General features: G+C 33.2%; 2 protein-coding genes across 4 annotated transcripts; one reads left to right on the top strand and one right to left on the bottom strand.

The window, feature by feature from the left end:
* Window positions 1–9347: 9347 nt before the first annotated feature.
* LOC134713366 (troponin T, fast skeletal muscle-like) lies at window positions 9348–13254 on the top strand. The gene is made up of 6 exons (XM_063574940.1): window positions 9348–9466; window positions 9579–9778; window positions 10305–10667; window positions 11019–11071; window positions 11849–12119; window positions 12812–13254. Exons 2-6 carry the CDS (start codon window positions 9610–9612, stop codon window positions 13252–13254), a joined length of 1299 nt encoding a protein of 432 aa, XP_063431010.1. The 5' UTR covers window positions 9348–9466; window positions 9579–9609.
* Window positions 13255–15269: 2015 nt separating this feature from the next.
* Window positions 15270–24034, bottom strand: LOC134722300 (zinc finger protein RFP-like). Of its 3 annotated transcripts, none has more exons than XM_063585924.1 (2): window positions 21603–21777; window positions 15270–17277 (listed from the first exon to the last, which is right to left on the bottom strand). In XM_063585924.1, the coding sequence occupies exon 2, from the start codon at window positions 16306–16308 to the stop codon at window positions 15505–15507; it is 804 nt and encodes a 267-aa protein (XP_063441994.1). In that variant the 5' UTR covers window positions 16309–17277; window positions 21603–21777; the 3' UTR covers window positions 15270–15504. The 3 variants fall into 3 exon arrangements, with proteins under 3 accessions (XP_063441994.1, XP_063441988.1, XP_063441981.1); XM_063585918.1 differs by lacking the exon at window positions 21603–21777 and adding an exon at window positions 23978–24034 and having other exon boundaries at window positions 15273–17277; XM_063585911.1 differs by having other exon boundaries at window positions 15273–17277; window positions 21603–21780.
* Between the last annotated feature and the right edge of the window lie 318 nt (window positions 24035–24352).

Here is a 24352-nt window from a genome sequence, read left to right as displayed (position 1 = left end):
TAAAATAAAAATGAAAATAATCCTCGTACAAATTAAATATTTATGTATTCCGAAAAGGTGACTAGATTCTCTGGAAGGGTAATTATCATATTTTGAATTTTACTTAATATTTTATTTACCAGCAATTTAAAAAAATAATAAATACATGTTTGAATAATACAACAAACAATTTTTCATCACAGGATCGGGATATTGTAACAAGGAATTCGAATTTATATCCTAGAAAAGACACGTATATGTCAATAAACGTGATATTAAAATAAGAAGATGTGGTATAATTTCAAATGAGATGTCTGTTTATTACAAGTTATAGCTACTGGTAGAAAAAGCTCCAGTAAAATTAAATTTTATCAAAGATGAGAGAGGACTTGATATCTGAAAGACAGAGTAAACACAAAATCCTTCAACAGGATTGTTTTTATATCAATGTCACGATTAAGGAACTTTTCAATATTCCTAACTATAGCATCCGACAAATGAACGAAACAGTTGGTTTATCAAACCACATTTATATCTTCAATATTAAAATAAGGAGATGTGATATGATTGTCAAAGTTAAAAAATAAATAAATGGATTTAAGCAATTATAGTCGGCTATAAAAGGTCCCAACATGTAACATAAGAATCAATACATTTCGAATTTAACTGACGGCCTAATTCATGATAAAACAATTGACGAAAAACATATATGACAGACATGAACCAACGACTCTTGACTTGAAACAGGTACATAAAGAATTTGACAGGGTTAAAAATGTCTGTGTGCGCTCATTTCTCTCCAAAACTAGCACAGCATAAGACCAAACTATTAAAAATCAGATGAATGATCGGATCAGCATACTATCATTGACGATATCAGACCAAGTGCGGATCCCGCCTTTCTGCAAAAAGGGGACCAAACCACGGAACACCATGAAACGTCCACCATATAAAAAAAATCGGAAAATATGGGGTTTCAACCACCAAAACTCCCTCTATCCGCATACCGGATCCGCTAATGCAGGCTGCATTAATTGCAGGCTCAACAAAAAAGAGGAAACAAATCTTTTGATTGTAAATAAGAAGCTTCCGTCCAGGATAGTTTATGAATATAATAAAGGTAAAAAAAACTTTAACTGCAGATTGTATGTAATGTTATAAACTGGAAGAAAAACTAAGTCCATTTATAAGTAAAATATAGATACACAGGTACAAAGTTTTAACAAAATGTTCTTCTAGATACTAGCTTTTGATTATAAACAAGCTTATGTCTAAGTTTGGTACAAATCAAAAATAGTATAAGAAAGTTATTAAAATTTTAAAAACTTTAACCACAGAGTGAATGGGTTGTTTCCTCAAAAGTCCATTCAAAAGTAAAATACGAAAAAAATGGATATAATTTTTTTCAAGATTTACTTCTGGATACTATCTTATCATCAAAAACAAGCTTCTGTCCAAGTTTGGTACAAACCCAGGATAGTTTAAGAAAGTTATTAAAATTTGAAAAACTTTAACCACAGAGTGAATGTAATGTTTCCCGGCAGAAAAACTAAGTCCATTCATAAGTAACTTACGGAAAATATGGTTATAGATTTTTTTTGGAGAGAACAAGTTTGTTTCCAGTATGGCAGAAAAAAATAATTTGTTTTTGATTCTGAGAAAAAAAATTGTTTGTTTCACTTTCAGCTGCCAATATATGTAATACTAAAATTGAAAGAAGAAATTGTTTTCGACTTGTCGCGAAAAAAACAGTTTGCCAGAAAAAAAAATCCATAGTCCCCCCTTCCCCACCCCCTAATACCTTGCTTGCTAGCTGGACCGTGAAGTCAAACAAGATAAAGTATGCTACCCTCCTTTCGGAGTAGCCAAACGATGCAAAGAATAGCTCCAAGCGAGTGCACAGGAAGGCTCCGAGTGATATTACAGTAAACTTGCGAGCGATTGTACAGTCAATAAAAATATCCGTCATAGAGAAAATGAATATATTTGGATTTCTACTGGGACAATGGCTTTGAAACTTTCAGACAGGTAAGACTATATATCAGAAAAGGTACATGTGAAAATCCAGGTAGCAAACATTGATTTTTCGATGTTTATTTGACATTTTTGATCGCTGTTGTGTGACAATTTTTATCGTTTTACACGGAGCTCCACCATTCTAAGGAAAACGTTTTGATGCATATATCTTTTTTATTATTTTATTGGTTCATATTTACATAAAGAATGTTTTAGCTATTAAATTTTGAAGCAGAAACGTTATATAGTAACATAAGAGTTCGTTAAAGTTTCCATCAAGCAACTTGTTATTTTGCGAATGTCGGAGCACCGCTTGACAGTCTCCCGAATGACCAAATTATTAGAAAACCGTACAGTTCCGTTCCCACACTGTGATCAATATCCCAGTATTGTACAATAGCACAGGATTGTACAATTCGTTCATTCTTTTAACATAAATCAGGTATTGATCTCGTTTAACAGGTCGAGAACTCTAGATTTTCTGACGTCAGAATATATTTGCATAGTAATTTCCAAAACCCTTGAAAAACTGACCAATCGACAAAATGAACTACAATGCATTGTGGGCTACTACGAGTAAACTACTACTTTAAACACGTGGAATTAGTGGAAAAACAGTCAACTTATATATTGTCTGGGACTCTCATTACCAATGTTTTTAATCTGCAAATAAATTATATTTAATGTAAAATATATAACGTAATCCTCAATTTGCATGCTCAGATTAAAAAAATATTGTTTACTGGCTTCACAATTCGACTTTCTTTTTCGCCTTGCAAAAGTAGTTGAACCGGTTTTGTGCATTGTAATGAATTGAACCTACATTTATTTCACGACATGAAACAGGGAAATATCCAAGGAAGTGACCACTGTTCTGTAAAAAAATCATTTAAAACCGATATAATAACATTAGATGTATGTTTTATTATAATACGTTATTCTGATTGGCTAATTGCACATCACATGTTATTCCGTAAGCAGTTGCATGAGACAATAGCATTTCATTCATGATGACACGAGGTCCCACAATAAAGTGCACAGGTGAATTTAAAAATTTGACTTCATGAAAATCGTGTTTTTATAATCCTAGCTAAAAATGTAATTATAAGTATTGAATGCTTCTTTTTGTAACTTTATAGGGTTGTAAAAGCGTTGACCGTGCGTACATTTTTAGAATGAAGCGCTTCCGCGCTTCATACAAAATGTACTTCGGTCAACGCTTTTACACCCCAATAAATTTACAAAAAGAAGCATTCAATTCTTAAATAATGTCATTCCAGAATCATTTCTGCCTAGAAAAACACGAAAACTTTTATTGAAACACTTCTTTCTGTACTGAATGTGTAATTTGTTTTATCGGGACCTGAACTAAAAGTAAGAACATCATAATATTCAGTATGCTAAAAATAGGTGTTATGAAAGCGGCAGGGGTGGATCCAGCCATTTTAAAATGGGGGTCCTAACCCTGGACAAAAGGGAAGGAGGTTCCAACTACATGTCCCATTCCAAATGCACTGATCCTTAAAAAAAGTGGGGTCCATCCCCCGGAACCCCTGCCCCCTGGATCCGCGACTGAGCGGGTACGGTATATAGCTCAATACATGTTTTATAGTTTCATCCATCGATAACATCCGTTTGTTGCTAATTCTATCACAAAATATCTCAAATATTAAAAGTCTCTGGATCATAGTGGGTGCCATATTACCTATTATTTTTTTTTCTAAAACGTGCTTTGTATATAGAAATAAGAAGATTAGGTATGAGTGCCAAATGAGACATCTTTCCAACAAAAAAATAATTAAGTTAAGTAAGCAGCCATAGATTCAATGCTGAAAAGTAAGCCATATAAATGACCCACAAATTACTTGTGTAAAACAATAAAAACAAAAAACAAAAAAATACCAGCCCAATTAAATATATAAAAGGAGAAAATATCCTATCCCATAAAAAAAATATATATATTATATATGAGCCTGTATTTCAGTGGTTGTCGTTTGTTTATGTGTTACAAACTTGTTTTTTTTTTTCTTTTTTTTTATAATTTAAAAGGCCGTTAGTTTTCTCGTTTGAATTGCATTACATTGTCATATCGGGGCCTTGTATAGCTGACATTGCGGTATGGGCTTTGCTCATTGTTGAAGGCCGTACGGTGATCTTTAAATGTCAATTTCTGTGTCATTTTGGTCTCTTGTGGACAGCTGTCTCATTGGCAATCATACCACATCTTCTTTTTTTATTATAGATCCAACGCTGCAATTTTCACAAAAGATATCAAATTTTCCACCTTCATGTTAGCGCACATACACATGGATAACATCATTACAGCTTATTTCCTAATGCATGTAGAGCAAAACTTTGATTAGCTTGCTTGCTTTGTTTGTATATTGTACAAAATATAAAATATACAAGTTAAACTATGTCTATATATGTATATTGTTTAAAGTTGTCAATCTTATTTGCAAAGCTTGTATAAACAATTATACAAACAAAGCAAGCAAGCCAACCAAAGTTTTACTTTGCAGGTATAAGCTGTCAGCTGTCATGATTTTATTCAGTTTGACAAATGTCCAAGCCCGTTAAAAAACGAACAAACTGAAACTACAGTTGCTGACCTTTACTACCTTCAAAACAAAGGGAACAATTTGGAAGTCCCATATACTGAAATGTGAAAAAAATAAATACTTATAGATTTTGTTAACACTACCATGTATGTAAATCCTTTTCGCCTTTTTTACGAACACAAAATTCAAGGATCACACATTTGCCTTTAATTATCTATACGAAAATTGCTGTACCCGTGAATATCAGCACCAGGTGTTATTGACGTCTTACTTTACACTTTACACAAGTAAGTTTGTCTTATGGGTTGTTTCGTTGTTGTCTGGTGGACAAATACATGACATATATGTGCCATCATCAAACATGTTAATGGCTATATATTGGATAATTCAAACCCTTTTTTCTTCGCATAGAAACAATTCTTCGTTAGTATGAACATGGAAGTAATACTTTATATCATGAACGATAAATGATGATACACAAAATGAAAAACTAAGCGAAATTGTGAATCCCGCATTGCACGAAAAAATGTGTTGTATTTCAGTAAATAACACGTGTTCTTGGTTGATTGTAAACACGTAGTAGTCCAGCATGCATTGTGACTCATTTAGTGGATTGGTCAAAAACCTAGGTAAAAATAAATTGCGTCACATGTAAATAAACAATTACATGTGCGAGATATAAGTATGCTAATTTATGCATTTCCATATAAGGTAGTGGTCCTGACCTGTTTAAATGGGGTTCATTTTTGTCATTCCTGGAACACTTTAGCTTGTGCGAAAATTACTCAGTTGAAGACTTAATGTCGACCTACCTTGCAAGAGATAGCAGTCATGTTGTCTGGGTTTTTTTTATATCTCTTTAATTTATATTGATTACGGTGATCCATGGTTTAAAGATGCACTCGATTATGTTAAAATGTTATGTGAATCTGGTTTATAGGTGCACTCGTTTATGTTTTTATAATGTTATATTATTTACCACTAGTAGTACATGCTATAAAGATATTCCTTTTTAACTCATTGTCATATAAAAGATTATAAGTATTATTACATGTATACTTTTTTTTCGGATAATATAGTGCACATTTTTCAACCTCCTGCTTCCCGGACAGTTGGCTTAAATGTAAACGGGAATCCACAGTTTGCATCCTGGGCAACTGAGGAAATTGTAAACAGGAAATATTTGGAATAAACAAGTATCAATTTAAAAAAATAAAATAAAAATGTCGACCTACAATTGCTTCAATCCTTGTACTTTAGTCTCTAGCAGATGATTGGTATTCCTTTCACGTCATCTTATTTCATATTTATGCTATTATTAAAAAGCAATTGGCAGCTTAGTGCTTTCCAAAATATGTGAGATTCAGAAATGAAAATGCCAAAGAGTTACGTACATCATTTGTACCCGTACTTCTGTTACTGCTTAATTACATTAGGACTTTATGCATAAATGAGGGGGGCAAGGGGTTTAGCTGTTATGCTGTTAGGGGGCATTTTAATTCTTTGTTATCTGTTATTCTGAAAATATATTTGCTGTTAGCTGTTATTGTCCTATTCTTTGTTAGCTGTTATTAAAATTTTAGGTTTTTTGTTAACTGTTTTTGTGATAATGTATTTGCTGTTAACTGTTATTGAAAATTGGAATGTTAGCTTTTTTTGACAGCCAAATTTTCGGTAGAAATTGAAGATCATTGGATATTGGGGTCTGCAACTACTAATATGTTGGTCCCGTTTTCGGAGAAGGATTCCATTAACATATACCCATCACAGAAATGAGATCCAGGACAATTCCAGTATATCTTATGATTATCCTTTGTAATACATTCCATTATTTTTGGAACATTATTTAGAATTATCTTATTTTTTTGTATGTTTCTCGTACGAACATATTAAATTAATTCTTCATATGACAAAAAAGAAAACATATGGCCAGGAATATCTATCAAGGATCTCAATTAAGGACTAGGTCCTTACAACCAGTTAACCTTTTATTTCATATGGTACATAGACTCAGCTCTTTTAAAAGAAGAACCAAACACATTGTACTATGAAAGTTCCCACCGTGTACTTGGTTCCGAAGCTGCACATAACTCATTACAAACAAAGATTTATTTCGTCATCAAGCCATTGTTCCCCTACTAAACTAGAATGTATTCTACTTACTAGTAGACTTGGAACAATAAAAAACCTGATAAAAAATTGTTCAAATAAGGCCTTTGAAAATAGTGGAATAAATTACTTTTGGAGTGTCAAAATTGGTTCGAGGTATTTGATAAATTGCATGCTTATTATTGGTGCTTTTGATTTTTCTACCCTATATACAACTTTGCCTCATAGTCTTGTTGAAAAATTCACACACCTCATTAAATGGGCATTTAAAAAAGTCAGAATGAGAATATATATATGCAAACTCTTTTAGGTAATTTTTTAGTAGCAACAAACACAAGAACTATGACGATTGACTATGACCTACTTTGATACCAAAACTGCCCTTGAATTTTTACTAGATATCATTTTTGTCTCTTTGACATATCTCTTATTTCCATTCTCAATTTTATTACACACTATTTAAATTACAAGCATGTGTGAGTTCCTATAACTGTACAAAAATAAGTGCTGAAAAAAGTATTCTATAACGAATAAACAGCTATGCCATGAGCGCATGATACGCCCGTCACCTTTTTGAAATATTCGATAACTTCTCAATGTCATATTAGATAATTTTTAAAAAAATCATTCAATATAATTATATTATGTATATAAACAATACATCAAAGTTTCATGAGAACTGCTGAAAACATTTTTGAGTTATTGTTCGAAAACTGGAAAATACCATCTTTTTAATGAATAAACCCCTCAACTGAATAACACCTAAAATCGAAAATTAATAAGAATCGAAAGGGCGCTTCAGCAATAGATATAAACAATCCAGCAAAGTTTCGTGAGAACTGCTGAAAACATTATCTGTAAATGTCCAAAAACTAGAAAATCCCCCTTTTTTAATTAATAAAACCCCTTATCTCGGAAACGTAAAATCTAAAATTTATAAAAATTGAAAGGGAGCTCATGTCAATAGATTTAAACAATTCACCAAAATTCCTTGCAAATTTGTGAAAGGATTTTTGAGATATTATCAGAAAACTGAATAAAAAAAACCCCATTTTTATTGAATAAAACCCAATTACCCAGAAACTTAAAATCTAAAATTTATAAAACACGATAGGGAGCTCACGTTAATAGATATAAACAATTTCCCAAAGTTTTATGTAAATTGGTTAAAGAGTGTTTGAGTTAATGTCCGACATGTTGACGACGGATGGACAAGAATATAACAAATACATATCTAGATACACAATTCTAAAAACCATGTTCATAGAAAATGGAATTCATAATAAAGGATTATACTCGTAATAAGAAATACTGGATTTGTCAAGCACCCGACTTATTTTGATATTAAATTTACTGTTATCTGTTTTTGTCCATTTTAATTCCTTGTTATCTGTTATAAGCCAAATCAATTTGCTGTTTTGCTGTTATTGGGACCCCCTTGCCCCCCCCCCCCCCCCCCTCATAAATGTTTAAGAAGTAGAAAAGGCAGCAAGTTTGCACACAAAATTGAGTTGAAGTAAAACAGACTAACACAAAGACGAAAAGATTACCAGCGTACAACACTACACACAACGCTACACAGAATGTTAAACATACGATAGGGAAAAGAAAATAATAATTTTGTTAAAAACTAGGAGTACTGTACTGCGCGATCAGAACTAACAAAATTTTAACCAACGCCTTGCAAAAGTTACCGTGAATTGGCAGGGGAAACCCCAAAACCATTATGATGAAATAAAGTGGTCGCATGTATATGATTAAGTTTGTGATAAAGTTAAATAAATTCAGGAACTGTTCCCAGATAAATTGTAATAATGGGTTTAAGAGGAGTAACGAATGAAAAATATCGGTAGACCAAACATTATGCAATGGCAAGGTCCTATACTAAGAATAATCCGGGCCTCTCCCCAACCCCACAAAATTAAACCTTAGAAAGAATACAAAATCATTATATGGTTAAGATTTCATTTTAAGTTTGAATAAAGGTTAAGGAGAAAAGGCGAATACACTGTGTGTGTGACATTTTATTATTATGTGCAGATATGATGTCATTTAAAATTAAACCAAACATGTATTCAAATGACAAAATGATATGGTAGGTGCAAAAACAAATAATGTCAATAGTATTTAGTCAAAAATTTATATGTAAATTTTATACCCGCATCTGCTGGACAAAACTTTGTAAGTTTTGTCCAGCAGATGCGGATACAAAATTTATGCAATAACGAACAAACAAACATATAGACGGAATCCTTTGTCACTCTAAAAGGCGAGGTATAATTAACTAAGTACTAGTAATTCAGAAATCAAATGAAAATGAAAAATGATCATCTTTATACCACAAAAAAAGGAATCTGAAAAAGTCCGAGAAAACTTTGCGCTTGTGCGGAACCTATTGCCTCGAAAAGAGGGGGGTTGGGGTTGATGAAAAGGGTATTCTTACATGCATTGCTAAATATATGGAACAAATATTCTGTTCAATCAAAATCAGAGGACAAAAAAAATCTGAATCCAGATTTCCCCTTCCCTTAAAGTGTTGTATTTGAGCAAATAATTTAAATGACATCGTTAAAAAAAATAATTAAATTTTCTGACTCAAACAAAAAACAATACCCCTACCCCCTTTTAAAGTATATTGGTTCCTCTCTATAGTGACTATACCATTCATCGACGTCATAAACATCTCTTCTGACAACGTAATCGTCGATGTTTCGTCGATACATTGCACAAGGATTTTTTAGACGTCTAAATTAATCTGGTGCAGCATTTCTATAGAAAATAGACTTCGTAAGCGAAGGGTGGTAAGTTACTTTAAAGTATTTTTCTTAAGTTCTTTGTTTTGTTGTTCAAATTTTTAAAGGGGGCAAAGGGAAGTGTTAAAACAGATTTCATAATGCTTTTTTTAATTTGCAGTTGACTCAACAATCAACAGGACAACTTCAGTATGGAGTGGACAGCAGAAAAAGAAGAAAAAGTACATAAAGTAGTAGCTGGGTTAGGTGAAGCAATCATTTGTGTTGCGTCATTTGAGTTCACATACGAACAGTGGGCAAATGTAGAAGGAGACATAAGAGCAGCTGAGGATAGGGAATCTGCCCTGATTAAGGAGTTAGGTATGTCAGTAATCTCCCTCCCCTGTCATAGCTGAGGATAGGTAATCTGCCCTGATAAAAGAGTTAGGTATGTCAGTAGTATCCCTCCCCTGTCATTGCTGAGGATATGGAATATATCCTGATAAAGGAGTTAGGTATGTCAGTAATCTCCCTCCCCTCATAAATAAGTTAGGTATGGTATGTCAGTAATCTCCTACCCCTGTCATAGCTGAGGATATGGAATCTGTCCTGATCAAGGAGTTAGGTATGTCAGTCATCTCTCTCCCCTGTCATTGCTTACACTTCTAAATGTAATACAAAATCAAGAGTGTCTCTTTTAATCTTTTCGAACTACTTATATTTCTCGTAACCGTAGACCAAATCCTGTCAAAATCGTATTTAAACGAGTTTTCAATTTTATAGATACTTTTCTTGAGTTGTATGGTTGTTGGCTAATTGAAATGAACTTGATTTCGCCTTGATATATGTCTCTGGCAGCAATTAATGTGCAAGAAAATAAAAGGTATTCTCTTGTTGCTCTATTTAGACAAATTAAAAGAACATGGCACAACCGAAACAGAAGATTTAGAAAGGGAAGAATATGGGTTGAAAGGTCAAGACGACACCGGTAATATATCTGACGAATTGAAAGACTTGGACGAAGCATTGGACGTGGCAGAACAGCAGATGGAATCTATAAGATCAGAACGTCAAGGTGCACCTATGAGTGCAGCTGAGCAACAAGAGGCATCAATTAGAGCAGAACATCCAGAGGAATCTTTGAGTGCACCAGAACAGCTAGAGGCATCTGCGAGTGCACCAGAACAGCTAGAGGCATCTGCGAGTGCACAAGAACAAGAGGAATCTATGAGTGTAGAAGAACAAAAAGACGCAAACATGAAATTAGCAGGTGATGACATAATTTCTGAATTCTATTGCCACTTGTTTTAATAGTTTTAATTGTGATTTGTTTTACACTTTAACTTCATAAACAGTCCTACATTAATATGTCCGTGTTCAGTTTTGTTAAAAATTTTTTACTCTTACCTGAATAGTAGCATATTTTCTGTTAGTATATTTTAGAAAAATTGTTAAGCCGTTTTCGGTGTTTTCGTGATATAGTGAAACTCCCTATCATCATTGGCTGGATCTGTAAATCTTATGTTATCTTGTCATGTTTTTTTGTGTAGTTTTTTTTTAATGAAAAATGGCAATTCTGATCACAACATATAGTTATATTCATGAGGGCATTTTGTTTTAGATGCTTTAGGACCAACAGAAAAATCGCCAAAGAATGCCGGATATCTTTTCCAGGTACAATACAATATTTAAGAAATAAGTCATGCCGGGGGGTTTGAACTGTTCTGATCTGACCACGGTTTTGAACTTTTTGCTTAATATTTTACCACGAGCGATAGTGCTGTTCTCTATTGTGTGTATTGATTTGTGTCTTTTACTTCTTCGGGCCACAAAGGTTACTGGGATATACAAATATGGCCGCTTATTGTTCCTCCGACCGGCAGTAAAAACGCTTGCCAAAAAGGGCTTCCGTTTGGCTGTGCGGGATGTTTCAAGTACACAGCCACATCCGATCAGACGATCAGAATAAGGACGCTAAATCCAATGTCTCGTGTTAAAAAAGTAACATGCTCTCTACCTTTAAGAACCCTTGCAACAACAACAACTGTTGAGGGTCCGTAGGTGACAAAATTTCTGTCCCTATCCAAATACCATCTATTCCAATGGAATTCCAAATCTCCCCGACAATCCCCGAAAGCCTCATTTACAAAACCTACCTATATAGTATTGTTTTTATGGTCAACTCGCTCTCGTCCAGAACATTCATGACATATTTGCCACTGGACGTTAAGCAACCATCAACCATTTTATTTATTTCTTCGGCGTAGTCAGAATGCAAAGTTGGTGGGATCTTGTATACTGTCCAATATGTAATTCCTGTTTTGCTTTTAATGTTTAATGAGATATGGTTTATAGATATTTTCCCCAAAACAAAACACATGTGAAAGTGTTTTAACATGTTGTAAAACTATAATATAACAATTATATATACATGTTGTGATATTTTCATAGGATATTGTCCAGAATTCTGAACAGAATGGAGCTATTAGCAAACAAACAAAAAAGGAAAAAAAGAGGATTAAAAGAAATATGAAGAAAGACGAGAAATTAAGAGAAAGAATTGCTAAAAAAGAGGAAAAAGTTGTACAGTTGCACTTAAAACTGGTAGATCAAATTATGAAACGGTACAACAAGGACGTCAAAGTACAACGAAAAATAGAGGGACAGAGGAGAAAGAAGATTGACAATATTGAGATAAAAGCTCAAAAGATGTTGGAGAAAGGTATTCATTTTATTAAAATGTAAACTTCCAGGTTTTTTTTTCCTTAAACGATTCTGCATGGACGCCTTTGACAGGGCGAGTATTATTTTCAAATGTCAGGACATGTAAAAACTATATTTTTTTTTATTATTTTTAATTCAACCAACATGTTTGACATGTGTAAATACGAAATATAATCATATATAATCACATCTTTGCATGTTTCAATCTTATTAAAATAAGTTCGCATCACTTGCTCCTCGATTTTTTATATGTCGTCGTGTGTATAAAAAAATCGAGGAGCAAGAGATGCGAACTTATTTTAATAAGATTGTGTAAGTTTCTAAAGCGGTTATTGAATTAACAATTGGTATGCTGTATTTTTTTTCTTTAACACACTTATAAATTTTAAGAAATACAACAAAAACACATTGAAATTGTTAAATTTAAAGTTCAGTTCCTTGTCCAGTTTCATTTTTATTGTTTCATGTTCTTTGAATAGCAGCTTTTTTCTTTATCAAACATGACTTTATGTATAGTAAAACAGGAACAAATAACTGATACTGAACTAAATTTTGAATGCAAAATTATAATAAAAAAAACATTTTTGATTTATTGGTCTTTTATCAATAAGTCGTCTCATTTAATACTTTCTCTAGTTTAATATTATGATTTAAAAAATGCATGATATAAACTAACACTTGTATTTACAGAAATGAAGATGATAAAGAAAGTAGATGCACAAGATGATAAGAAGAAAAAGACCCCCATTATGGTTGAAAAGGACAAAAAACATGATATAAAGAATAGCAAAGCACAGAAAGAGACAAAGAATAATAAGGGTCAGGAGATGAAAGAGGCACACAATAAAGAGGGTGTAAAGGCTATGGAGAAAAACAAAACAAAGAAAGAGGCAGAGAAAACCAAAGAGGAAAAGAAGATAGAGACACCGACTAAAGATGGTGTAAAGGCTATGAAGAAAAACAAAACAAAGAAAGAGGCAAAGAAAAACAAAGACGAAAAGAAGAAAGAGTCCAAAACTATGGAAAACATTGATAATGATGGAAAGAAAAACTCTATTTCAACAAACATTCAGGCATTTTTACGTATCTTTGCTTGCAGCAAAAGTCAGGAAAAGGATAAAGCTGCAGTTTGATAAATCTTTCTTTGTATTATACCAAAATTTCTATATTGTTATCACTGTTTTATTCGTATTATATTAAAATTTCTATATTTTCTATACTTTTTTTCTTTATATCTCTTTTTTCAAAATTAGACGTCAAAATGGAATTATGAATAAGGGTCGACACTGTTGTTTAATCCAGTTATGTACTAAGGTAGCAACCATTTGATATTTTTTTTTTTTTGGGGGGGGGGGGGCTATGAATTTTTTCTTCAGACAATTTTTTTCACCAAAAACTAGAAACAAACTTTTTTTCTCCAAAATGATGCCAATGTCAAATAAAACCTGCGCGACTGACATATAGATCATATAATTTGCACCTGTCCTAAGTCAGGAATCTGATGTACAGTAGTTGTCGTTTGTTTATGTAATATATACGTGTTTCTCGTTTCTCGTTTTGTTTATATAGATTAGACCATTGGTTTTCCCGTTTGAATGGTTTTACACTAGTAATTTTGGGGCCCTTTATAGCTTGTTGTTCGGTGTGAGCCAAGGCTCCGTGTTGAAGGCCGTACTTTAACCTATAATGGTTTAATTTTAAAATTGTTATTTGGATGGAGAGTTGTCTCATTGGCACTCACACCACATCTTCCTATATCTACCAAATATAGATGACCTATAGCATATAGTATTTGATAAAAAGACCAAAACTCAAAAACTTAAATTTGACCACTGAACCATGAAAATGAGGTCAAGGTCAGATGACATTTGTCCGCTAGACATGTACACCTTACAATCATCCATACAACAAATGTAGTAGACCTATTGCATAAAGTATGAGAAAAACAGACAAAAACGCAAAAACTTAACTATAACCACCGAACCATGAAAATGAGGTCAAGGTCAGATGACACCTGCCAGTTGGACATGTACACCTTACAGTCCTTCCATACACCAAATATCCTAGTCCTATTGCTTATAGTAAATGAGATATGGACTTGACCACCAAAACTTAACCTTGTTCACTGATCCATGAAATGAGGTCGAGGTCGAGTGAAAACTGTCTGACGGGCATGAGGACCTTGCAAGGTACGCACATACCAAATATAGTTATCCTATTACTTATAATATGAGAGAATTCAACATTACAAAAAAAAATTAACTTTTTTTTCAAACTGTCACTGAACCATGAAAATGAGGTCAAGGACAGTGGACATGTGACTGACGGAAACATCGTAAAATGAGGCATCTATATACAAAGTATGAAGCATCCAGGTCTTCCACCTTCTAAAATATAAATCTTTTAAGAAGTTAGCTAACGCCGCGCCGTAGCTGCCGCCGCCGGATCACTATCCCTATTTTGAGCTTTCTGCAACAAAAGTTGCTGGTTCGACAATATACTATGGCCCTACTATGACCCCTATTTTTTATTACATATTCCGATGTAACTCGATTCAAAGAACAAGTGTGCCAAATTACAGAGACAGAGCAGAACAAAACATTGTAGACCAATCCTTGAACAGAGATATAGACTTCAAAACAGCTATCTGCATTCGTTAATTTGTGAGATGTTGATATTGAGAAATAATCTTAGTATCGTGTCTTTTTATCTGGCTCTATTGGTCTGAGATAGGTAATTTAAGATTTTTTTGGCTGCAGTAAAATATTTTCATCAAATAAATGAATTTCGTTAAAATCCATGACATCCTTGACATCGCTATACATACGTGTACTGTGTACATCCAAACACTTGATGAATCAATTCTTAATTTGGGGTGAGCACGGGAGTCACCATTAATCACGACCTACATTGGAAAACGCATACCTACAAGATGATAGGCCAGGCACCACTTACCCGAAGAACAACAGGAACAACGCCATCACAAGAAAGAACCGAAAAAAACCTCACCAAGGAACGGAATGAAGATTTACTTTGAAATATGCAAATAAAAAATCAAGGTAATAAAGAACAAAGACCATAACATTTTTTATGAAAAGTGATATGTCGGTTTATTTAAAATTAAATAATTTGTATTTTGGTACAATAGTACGAAATTCAGTTGCTAATTTTCAAATATCGGACTGTGTTTACGATCAACCCGTTGCAAAGAGGAGACTTTCTTTTTCAATTACGGGATATTGCATGGAAGACTGTTTTCAATTAGTGGATATTGCATGATCTTGCATGGTAGGTTGCAAGCTTTCGACTGTTTTCAATTACTGGATTGCATGGTAGGGTGCAAGCTGTTCATCATGAGCACAAAGTGTACATTAATTTCTATTTCAATTTATTTCATAAATTTGTGTATTCATATTATCATCAGTAACATATAACTTACTACTTTGCAGACAACAATCTATTGATCGCAAATTTATGAAATCATATGTGTCATTCAAATTGAAGTATTTAATTTGTTTCCCGTTTGCGGAAATGATAACAACATAGTTCGACCTGGTACCGACACCATACACGTATGAATCTTTGTCGACAGTTAGGTCTAAAATCCCTCCAACAACTGCATTATCTCCCCATTTCCATATCAATTTTCCCGCCATATCATAGCATGTTATTCCATTGTGTCCCCAGCATTCAGAAATATAAATCTTATCGTTGTGTATAGCAACGTGTTCATACTGTTTCTTGTTTCCAATATTTAATTCACAGACTTTCCCGCTAATCAAATTTCGTATTTCAATTCCATGTTCTCCACAGCTGTAATACAGACTGTCATTCGAGTGTGTAATTCCATAACAAGGATATTTTGTGTTTATTGTTTTCTGTACCGCTTTGTCTAGTAAATTGACTATGACAATTTTCGAATGACGACTTAATGTAACTGCGACAGTCGTTGAGTTAATAGCAGCAATGCTGTAAGACCATGATGAAACCCTGACCTTTCTATCTAAAGATCCATCCTGATTTAGAACAACCAAAAACCCATCACATGCATCATCATCCAGATCAATAAACTCATGATATGTCCCAGGTTTTACCGTATACTTGTACACAGGAACTTCCAGCATCAACAGCTTGTTGTTAGGTAAAAGTGCCGTTCCACCACACCAGTTGTGACCTTCTCTTCTCATCTCAATTGTTTTTTTTAGATTTAATTTTTTTTCTAAACAATCTCTCTGTGATTATCTGCGCTTGCTTTTCCTTTGTATTTTGATAATAAATCTTTGTTGGAAGAGAGGTGTTTGAAATGCTTCCAAATGATTCCAGAGCATCCAGGAGATGCTGTAGTTTGCTGTCAAAAGTCAAAGAAAGGGTTTGTATATTTATGTCATCATTTTTGGCAAGTTCCTTAGTTTTCTGCTCTTTTATTTGAACTTCTTTTTCGATTTCCCTGATGGCAAAGAAAGTCTGAAGTTCCGACGCATGTTGTTTCATTGACTTTATTCCAGAAAGTAAGGTCTGCATTCTGTTATCGCTCGCTATAAGTTTATCGACCAAAACTGTTATACTATTATCAATTTCTTTTTCTGAATCGGACAGGCTTGTAAGAAGTCCAGTTTCTAACACATCCAAAAGCGTATTCAGTCTTAATCTAAATTGTTTAATTTCAATTTCAAGTTTTTTGCTGGATTTAGTTATTTCTTCAGAATTTTTCTTTTTTTCAATTACTATATTTTCGAAGAACTTTTTTAGGTCTCCAATGCGTTCTTGAAGATCGTCTAAAGCAAAGGATGACTTTGACCCACTGACTACATCTTCAAGTGGCAATAGGTCTTCGCATTTTTTGTGTTCGGAATCGATGCATTTTATGCAGCAAGGACATTCATGTGTTTTACAATAAAGCTGATATCGAGCTCGATGCGTACCACACTCTGTCTTCACTTCAAATATAAAGTGGGGTAATTCTCGATAGTGTTCTATTTCAATAACTGAATGCTCCCTCGTCGCCTTGGCAATTCCATGATGTTTTAGACATTTGGAACAGTACGCTTCATCACAATCTGGGCACCATGTAACTGCATCTTGTGTGATTGATTGGCCATCACAAACAGCACAGACAATACTTGTAGATGTAGTCGTAGACATCAAACCTTTAAAAACTGAAATCAAAGATCAGTAATTGTTAAATTCTGGAAACCTGAAAAGAATGTAATGCTAAATATGCAAACCAACATAACGGTGTACTAAAAATAAAGGGCTGCGCTTTAGAGCATGATACGCCCGTTGCTCTTTTAACTTGTCTTTTATGGTTCGACGAAATTGGTATAGTTGATCATCATACAAAGGATCTGTTTTCACCGATTAAATGTCCGGCTGTTTTCGAAGACAGCATAAAATGTAAAATCTGACGAAATTGGTATAGTTGATGTAAAATCTGATATTTATACAAATCAAAAGGGATGTTACATTAATATATTCACCAAAGTTGCATAAAATCCCCCTTTTTAAGTATAAAAATTCATTACTTAAGAAAACGTAAAATCTAAAATTTATAAAAATGGAAAGGGAGCTTATGTCAATAGATATAAACAATTTATCAAAGTTGCATACAATTTTGTGAAAGTGTTAGTTATTGTCCCAAAATTGGAAAATCCCCCCTTTTTTTCAAGCATAAAAATTCATAACACGGAAATGTAAAATCTGAAATTTATAAAAATTGAAAAGGAGCTTTAAAATACATCAATAAATATAAACAATTCACCAAAGTTTCATGGACATTGGTGACTGCCTTTTGGAGTTATTGTCCGAAGTGTTGAAAATCCCCCTTTTTTATGAATAAAGCCCCATAAATCCAAAACTTAAAATCTGAAATTTATAAAAATTGAAAGGGAGCTTACATCAATAGATATAAACAATTCACCAAAGTTTCATGGACATTGGTGAAAGCCTTTTTGAGTTATTGTCCGAAGTGTTGAAAATCCCCCCTTTTTTATGAATAACGCCCCATAAATCCAAAATTTAAAATCTGAAATTAAAAAAAAACGAAAGGGAGCTTACGTCAATAGATATAAACAATTCACCAAAGTTTCATTGAAATTGGTGAAAGTTTTTTTGAGTTATTGTCCGAAGTGTGGACGACGGACGGACGGTATACCATAATACGCGGTATATGTTAATTAAAGGGTCATAATGACATTTCACACATTTTCACCATTTTCCCGGCAAAATTTGGGTTTTAAGCCAAAATATTTTCGTTTTTGCTTATTGGTGACCTATGTTTTTTTTTTATTTGCTCATTCTTTGCAGTTATATTTCAGCTTTTTATATTACAGTTTTCGGACCAAGTGTCATAAAACGGGTTTTTTTTATATTCCGATGAAAATATGTCAACACCTCGATTTTCCGTATCATTTCATTGAAAAATGGTCCCTTTGACATACCTGTTTAAAAGTAAAATTTTGAGCTTAATTGGTCCGTGACCCCCTATTTTTCCGACCAATTTGATTCTTTTTCTGTAAAGAATAAAAGAACAAAAAATATGGGACTTCTGATAGAAATATCGAATAGGCCCGAGCCACCTTAATATATATATCTTATATAATTTCATATTTTATTAAGTATATGAAATATCTTGTAAATATTTTGTATATAAGATGCATGGTAAGGTTTATAAGATACCTTATATAGTTTATATAAGATATCTTATAAAGTTTATAAGCCATGATATCTCATATAGTTTATAAGCCATGATATCTCATATAGTTTATAAGATATCTCATACAATCTGTGGATAAGATATCTCATACAGTCTGTGGATAAGATATCTCATAGCTTGTTAGATTCCTTATATAGATTGTGAGATATCTTATGAAGAAAATTAATTAAAATGTCGAGACCCTTAAAAAATCCTTAAGGTAAAAGATCAGGAGGCCAAAAATCGGATTTGAATATATATTTTAATCTTTGTAGATCTACATGTTTCAAAGTAGATCTAAATCTAGTACAAATGATTATGATGGCGTCCCAGAAAATAATAAAATAGACTTGCAAGACGTCCAATGACCAGTACATCTCCTGCGTTAGAAAAAAAAGGGGGGGGGGGGGGGGTAGAGGGGTGCTGATCCCGAAAACCCGGTCTTAAAAACACGAAATCCCAAGGTCCCGATTTTTAAAATAAATTTAAATCCCAAATAAAAAAGAGTGGGAGAGGGGTGCTGATCCCGAAATCCCGGTCATAAAAAGACGAAATTCTGAGGTCTGAGGTTCCGAATTTAAATAAATTTAAATCCCGACATTCTGAAATTTGAAAAAGAATTCCCGGATCCTGAAAGAATCTAGCCTGGAAAACCTGGCCCAATCATACTGCGTCGATATAACATGTAGCGGAGCTAATCAGTAGCCAGGACCCCAGGCTAGAAAGAATCAATCCCGAAATCTCGAGCTTAAAAAAAGTCCCGATAAACGGTATTAAGTCTTTTGTTATTGGTGATTTCACTGAAGTGACGACTTTAAATGATCAATTTCGGAGTACTTCCGTAGCATAAATTTCAATTTATTTTATATAATGGGATTTTCCCCCCATTTCCAAATTCTTTTAAATAAATCGTTAAAAGCTATACAATTAATATAAATTGCAAAATTTAACCTGTGTCGAACCTATGCCCCCGGGCGGAGTCTTTAGCAAAATCCACTATTTTTTTTTTCGGCAGCAATCATTAACATCTTTCTCCAAATTTCATAACACGATTTGTTTTAATTATCATAAACATTTAATTGAAACTTTAGCACATTTAACGTCGGAAATTAGCGTCTTTAGGATTTTAGACGTTTTCAGACATTTGGAAAAATTGGCTACCGTTTTGTAATGTATGAAAGCATTTTATTCCTTTAAGACCCAAATATGTAGTTAATAAGGAAAGAATCTTGGCATTTTTTACTCTTCGTATATCTATAACTTTTGTTTTGATCAATTATAAAAAAACGCCTGAACTGCTTTGAAAAATGAAATATCAACTTGGACAAAATGGCTACCGTTTGAAAAACGACTGTGTAGAGAAGATTTTTATTGAATAAGCAATATTTGAACTCACATGAGGCAAATATTTGTACTTTAATTTGTTAGATATTATTATTGTCTTACTATTTTTATTCATTTTCTACTATAATATGCAGTCGAGTCAAATGAAATTTGGTAAAATAACGGCTTTAACGCCACAAAGAACCGACACATGTCGTTGTTCCTGTCAAGAATCAAGAAGATCAGAGAATAAGAAATAGGATCACTATACATAAGAGTTAAAACAGTTTTTCATAAATGTAACGTTGGATGGGAACATCCGTTTTTTTCACATAGCTTTCTTTTTTTAATCCTCAAATATACTAGATATTACTTAGGAGATGATCAAGAGCTGTAAAAACATAATTTAAAACATATATTGAATTTGTTTTAATATTGGTTCGTGTTTTCTAACATTTTTATTTTGTTTTGCGGATGAAATTTCGAAGATTCTGTTTTAAATCGTAGGGGTTGTAGGAACATCGCGCGTGCCCAACGTTTGAAAGTAGAATTAGAGCTATCAATATTTTATTACACCCGTATACTAAGAAGCCATGTAGTTTGCGCTTATTTAAAGGGAGATGGAAAGCTTGGCTTGACTTGGTTGTACAATTTCACTCCACTAATAATTCCACATGATTTACGACCGGTATCTTGGAAATTTAAACGACTTTTACTGACTGTACAGCCCTAGCAATGTGGGCCATGTTCATCTAATTTGGTATCTATAACATATATAACTTTCTCATTGAAGATATCTAAAGAAGGTAACCAAAGATTTTGTGACGATGCAAATATTAAACTTAACAATATAAATAAATATCTTTAACCAATGAATTCAAATAGCAAAAGCTATGCAATTAACAAATATATACTTATTAAGCTTCATGTAAATTATTTAACAATAGAATACATTAAATATGAAATTTGGAGTTTTACCAAGGGAGCTAATAATTGAATAATAACACTGTCTGCCACACAGCATTTCGGGGACTCTCCCTCTGGTAGCTTTCTTCCCTCTTTTATAGCTGACCATGCGGGGGCTTTTAAAATTATCGTGGACAATATGATGACGTATAATTGTTAATTTCTTTGTCATTTAGTCTCTTGCCAATCATAATACATATTCTTTTGTATAAAGCGATGTCGTTATTACGACATAGCTATGTCGTTAAAACGACATAGTGATGTCGTTATTACGACATGATATGTCGAAATTACGACATAGCGATGTCGTTATAACGACATGTTATGTCGAAATAACGACATAGCGATGTCGTAATAACGACATGTTATGTCGAAATTACGACATGCTATGTCGTAATAACGACATAAAATATTTTTTTTGAATGCCCCTTATCGGCTTCCGTACTATACCTTCTCGTTAAATATATTGTTTTGTACTTTAAGAAATTATAAATTACTTACCTTCAAAAATTTATCGCAGGAGAAAGCTTTACAGATTTTAATAGTAAGGCTTTTCAATTTTCAGGAAATATTGGCGAACTGTTACGCCATGTTTACAAAATGACGTCATATTTTCGACGTCAAAACAGAATGAAATCCAAGGAATGTGTGCATGGAGGTACCAATGGGGATTACCTTTAAAACTTTGTCGTTTTTCTATTAAAAAAGAAGGACGAAAGATATCAGAGGAACAGTCAAACTCATTAATCGAAAATAAACTGACACAGACTACTAGTTACTACCATGCGCTCTTTTTTATACTTTTTTTTTTCAATTATTATATTTGTGCAAAACACAAATAACAAGGATCAACAAGGGTAAGTTTCATATAATTTTTATTATGTTTTTATTAACATGGAATAGGGTTGATGTCAACTACGAAACTTTGTGTCCACTACGAATCGGTTTTGTCAACTACTACGAAACGCGTCAAAATGTCTACTACGTTGACCCTTCAATGTTCATAGGTCTTCATACATGTGAAGTACTGACTATAATCTTCATCGATTAAAATGGTTCTCCAATTCAGAAAAAAATAGATTTTTCTAGTATATAAAGTAAACAAACTGGAATGTCTATAGGAAACATTTAAAATTGCCAAAATATGTGTGTTTAGAAGCAGTTTCCTACGAAACATTACACAAATATTATGAGTACTTTTTGTTAACACACAGGTCTCTAATAGAGGTATTCAAAATAACTCTTGAAATTAAATTTAAGACAACTTGATTTTTTCTTTTTTTTAGGTCTGAAAGTCACGCTTTTATTGAAAAACGCCCATTTCTGTCATGCCAGTTGCGGATCCAGAAATTTTCATAAGTGGAGGCCCACTGACTGACCTAAGAGGGGGCCGCTCCAGTCACGCGTCAGTGATTCCCTATATAAGCAACCAAATTATTTTCTCAAAAGGGAGGCCCGGGCCCCCTGCCCCCCCCCCCCCCCCCCAATCAGCCTCTGCATGCAATTTGTATATCTGTCATACCTATGTCTTGTCAGTGGATGTATTCGCAATTATTTAGCTTTCTTGGATGAGAAGGAATTACCAATATTTGGAAACGCCCAATGTTGTACTATAAGTAGTCTGTTTCCCGGCCGTTATTGAAATTCTTTGTTAATATTTGTATATTCCGAAGGCATACTGAATGTTTTACGGAGGGGGCCAACCTATACTATAAGTACCCAAATTGGTAAAATATCAGCGGAACTGAAATCTTATGCAATTTTGGTACTCCGCATTACAGAATCATTGATGGTTTGGAGGTCAGTTTAGATTATGTTTTCTATGATTCCATATGGATTCAAAATAAAATTGTTGAAACAATATCGTTAATAGTGATACATCTACAAAATAAACGCATTAAGAAAACTTATGTCTGAAGCATTTTAATTAAAGTAGGTTAAAAAAAAAGCTGTCTAAATAGGTGCACGTACGTTAGGTACACCCTCACGTTTAATATACTGGAAATTTGTCCGGTTTAAATAGTTTTGTACATCATCTTGATGTTTATATAAAGCAATAAAGAATAACACAGATCTGAAGTTTATTTTCTAGCTCATCTAGAACCAAGCATCCTGTAAGGCATTATCATTACTTTAAAACATTAAATATTTTACTAATGATACTGGGAAGACCAACTACAAAATAATATTGGTTAAATTTCATTTGGTAAAAAAAATGGCATTAAAATTAGAAAGATCATACCATAGGGAAGATGTGTACTAAGTTTCAAGTTGATTTGGCTTCAACTTCATAAAAAACTACCTCGACCAAATACTTCAACCTGAAACTTGCACTTTCGTGTTCAGTGGACCGTGAAATTGTGGTCGACAGTCTAATTAAAACTTTAACCTGAAACGGGACAGACGGACGGACGAAAAGACGAACGAACAAACGAACGAACGGACGGACAGACGCACAGACTATCGAAGGTGGGGCATATCGAAACAAACAAGACAAATATATATCGTTCTGTTATTTCTAGTTCGCAGCAGGTGGATTAAGGGGGATGCAAAGGGCATGCAACGGCCCCTCATGTAGATACATATGAAATTAATTACTATCAAAAACTTGAAACAACACATGTATTAGGCAAATGCAAAGAATTCACACAACGCAATAGTTCAATATACCATTCATTAAGAATAACCAATATTGTAATCCAAAAATTGTTAAAAAGCATAAAATTAATCCTAAAACCAGTAGAGAAAATAACAAAATACCCATAAATACAAATGAGTGGACGGGTTAAAAAATGTTCTGAAAACTATCACAAATTGTTAATCGACGCCTCAACTCATATTTAAAAAATAACATATAATAAGAAATAAGTGTTTACCGTGTGAAATCAAATCTTGGAGTGGAGTAAAAATGTATCATTTGTAAGTAATTGAACAGGTAAACGAAAGTGAGTAGAATTCAACTAATAATCCTGTAAGAAAAGTTTTGACAAAATCATTTAGATAAATAAATTCGTTAAGAACAGAAAAATAATAAAATTTAGAAAAAATATAGATTTCTTTCTCAGTAATTAATCAATTTTAATAGAATAAAATTTCCAGATTTTTACATGTCCAACTCCAAATGCTGTCTAGGTTTTAGCCCTCCTTTTTCAAAATCATGTACATGTATCTGGTTCGTAGCTTGATTTATTAAAAATAGAAAATTTCACCAAACAATTTTGACACTTTTCTCATATCTCATAAATAGCAGG

This window comes from Mytilus trossulus, chromosome 1 (genome assembly GCF_036588685.1).
Source record: "Mytilus trossulus isolate FHL-02 chromosome 1, PNRI_Mtr1.1.1.hap1, whole genome shotgun sequence".
In the NCBI taxonomy this organism is placed as follows: domain Eukaryota; kingdom Metazoa; phylum Mollusca; class Bivalvia; order Mytilida; family Mytilidae; genus Mytilus; species Mytilus trossulus.
The sequence above is the reverse complement of the archived record's forward strand: the minus strand, read 5'-3'. Positions and strand labels throughout refer to the sequence as shown.

Coding starts and splice junctions, on each gene's coding strand:
- LOC134713366 (XM_063574940.1), top strand. CDS start 9,610: ATGGAGTGGACAGCAGAAAAAGAAGAAAAAGTACATAAAGTAGTAGCT. Junction 10,668..11,018: donor CGCAAACATGAAATTAGCAG/GTGATGACATAA, acceptor ATTTTGTTTTAG/ATGCTTTAGGACCAACAGAA. Junction 12,120..12,811: donor TCAAAAGATGTTGGAGAAAG/GTATTCATTTTA, acceptor TTGTATTTACAG/AAATGAAGATGATAAAGAAA.
- LOC134722300 (XM_063585918.1), bottom strand. CDS start 17,263: ATGTCTACGACTACATCTACAAGTATTGTCTGTGCTGTTTGTGATGGC.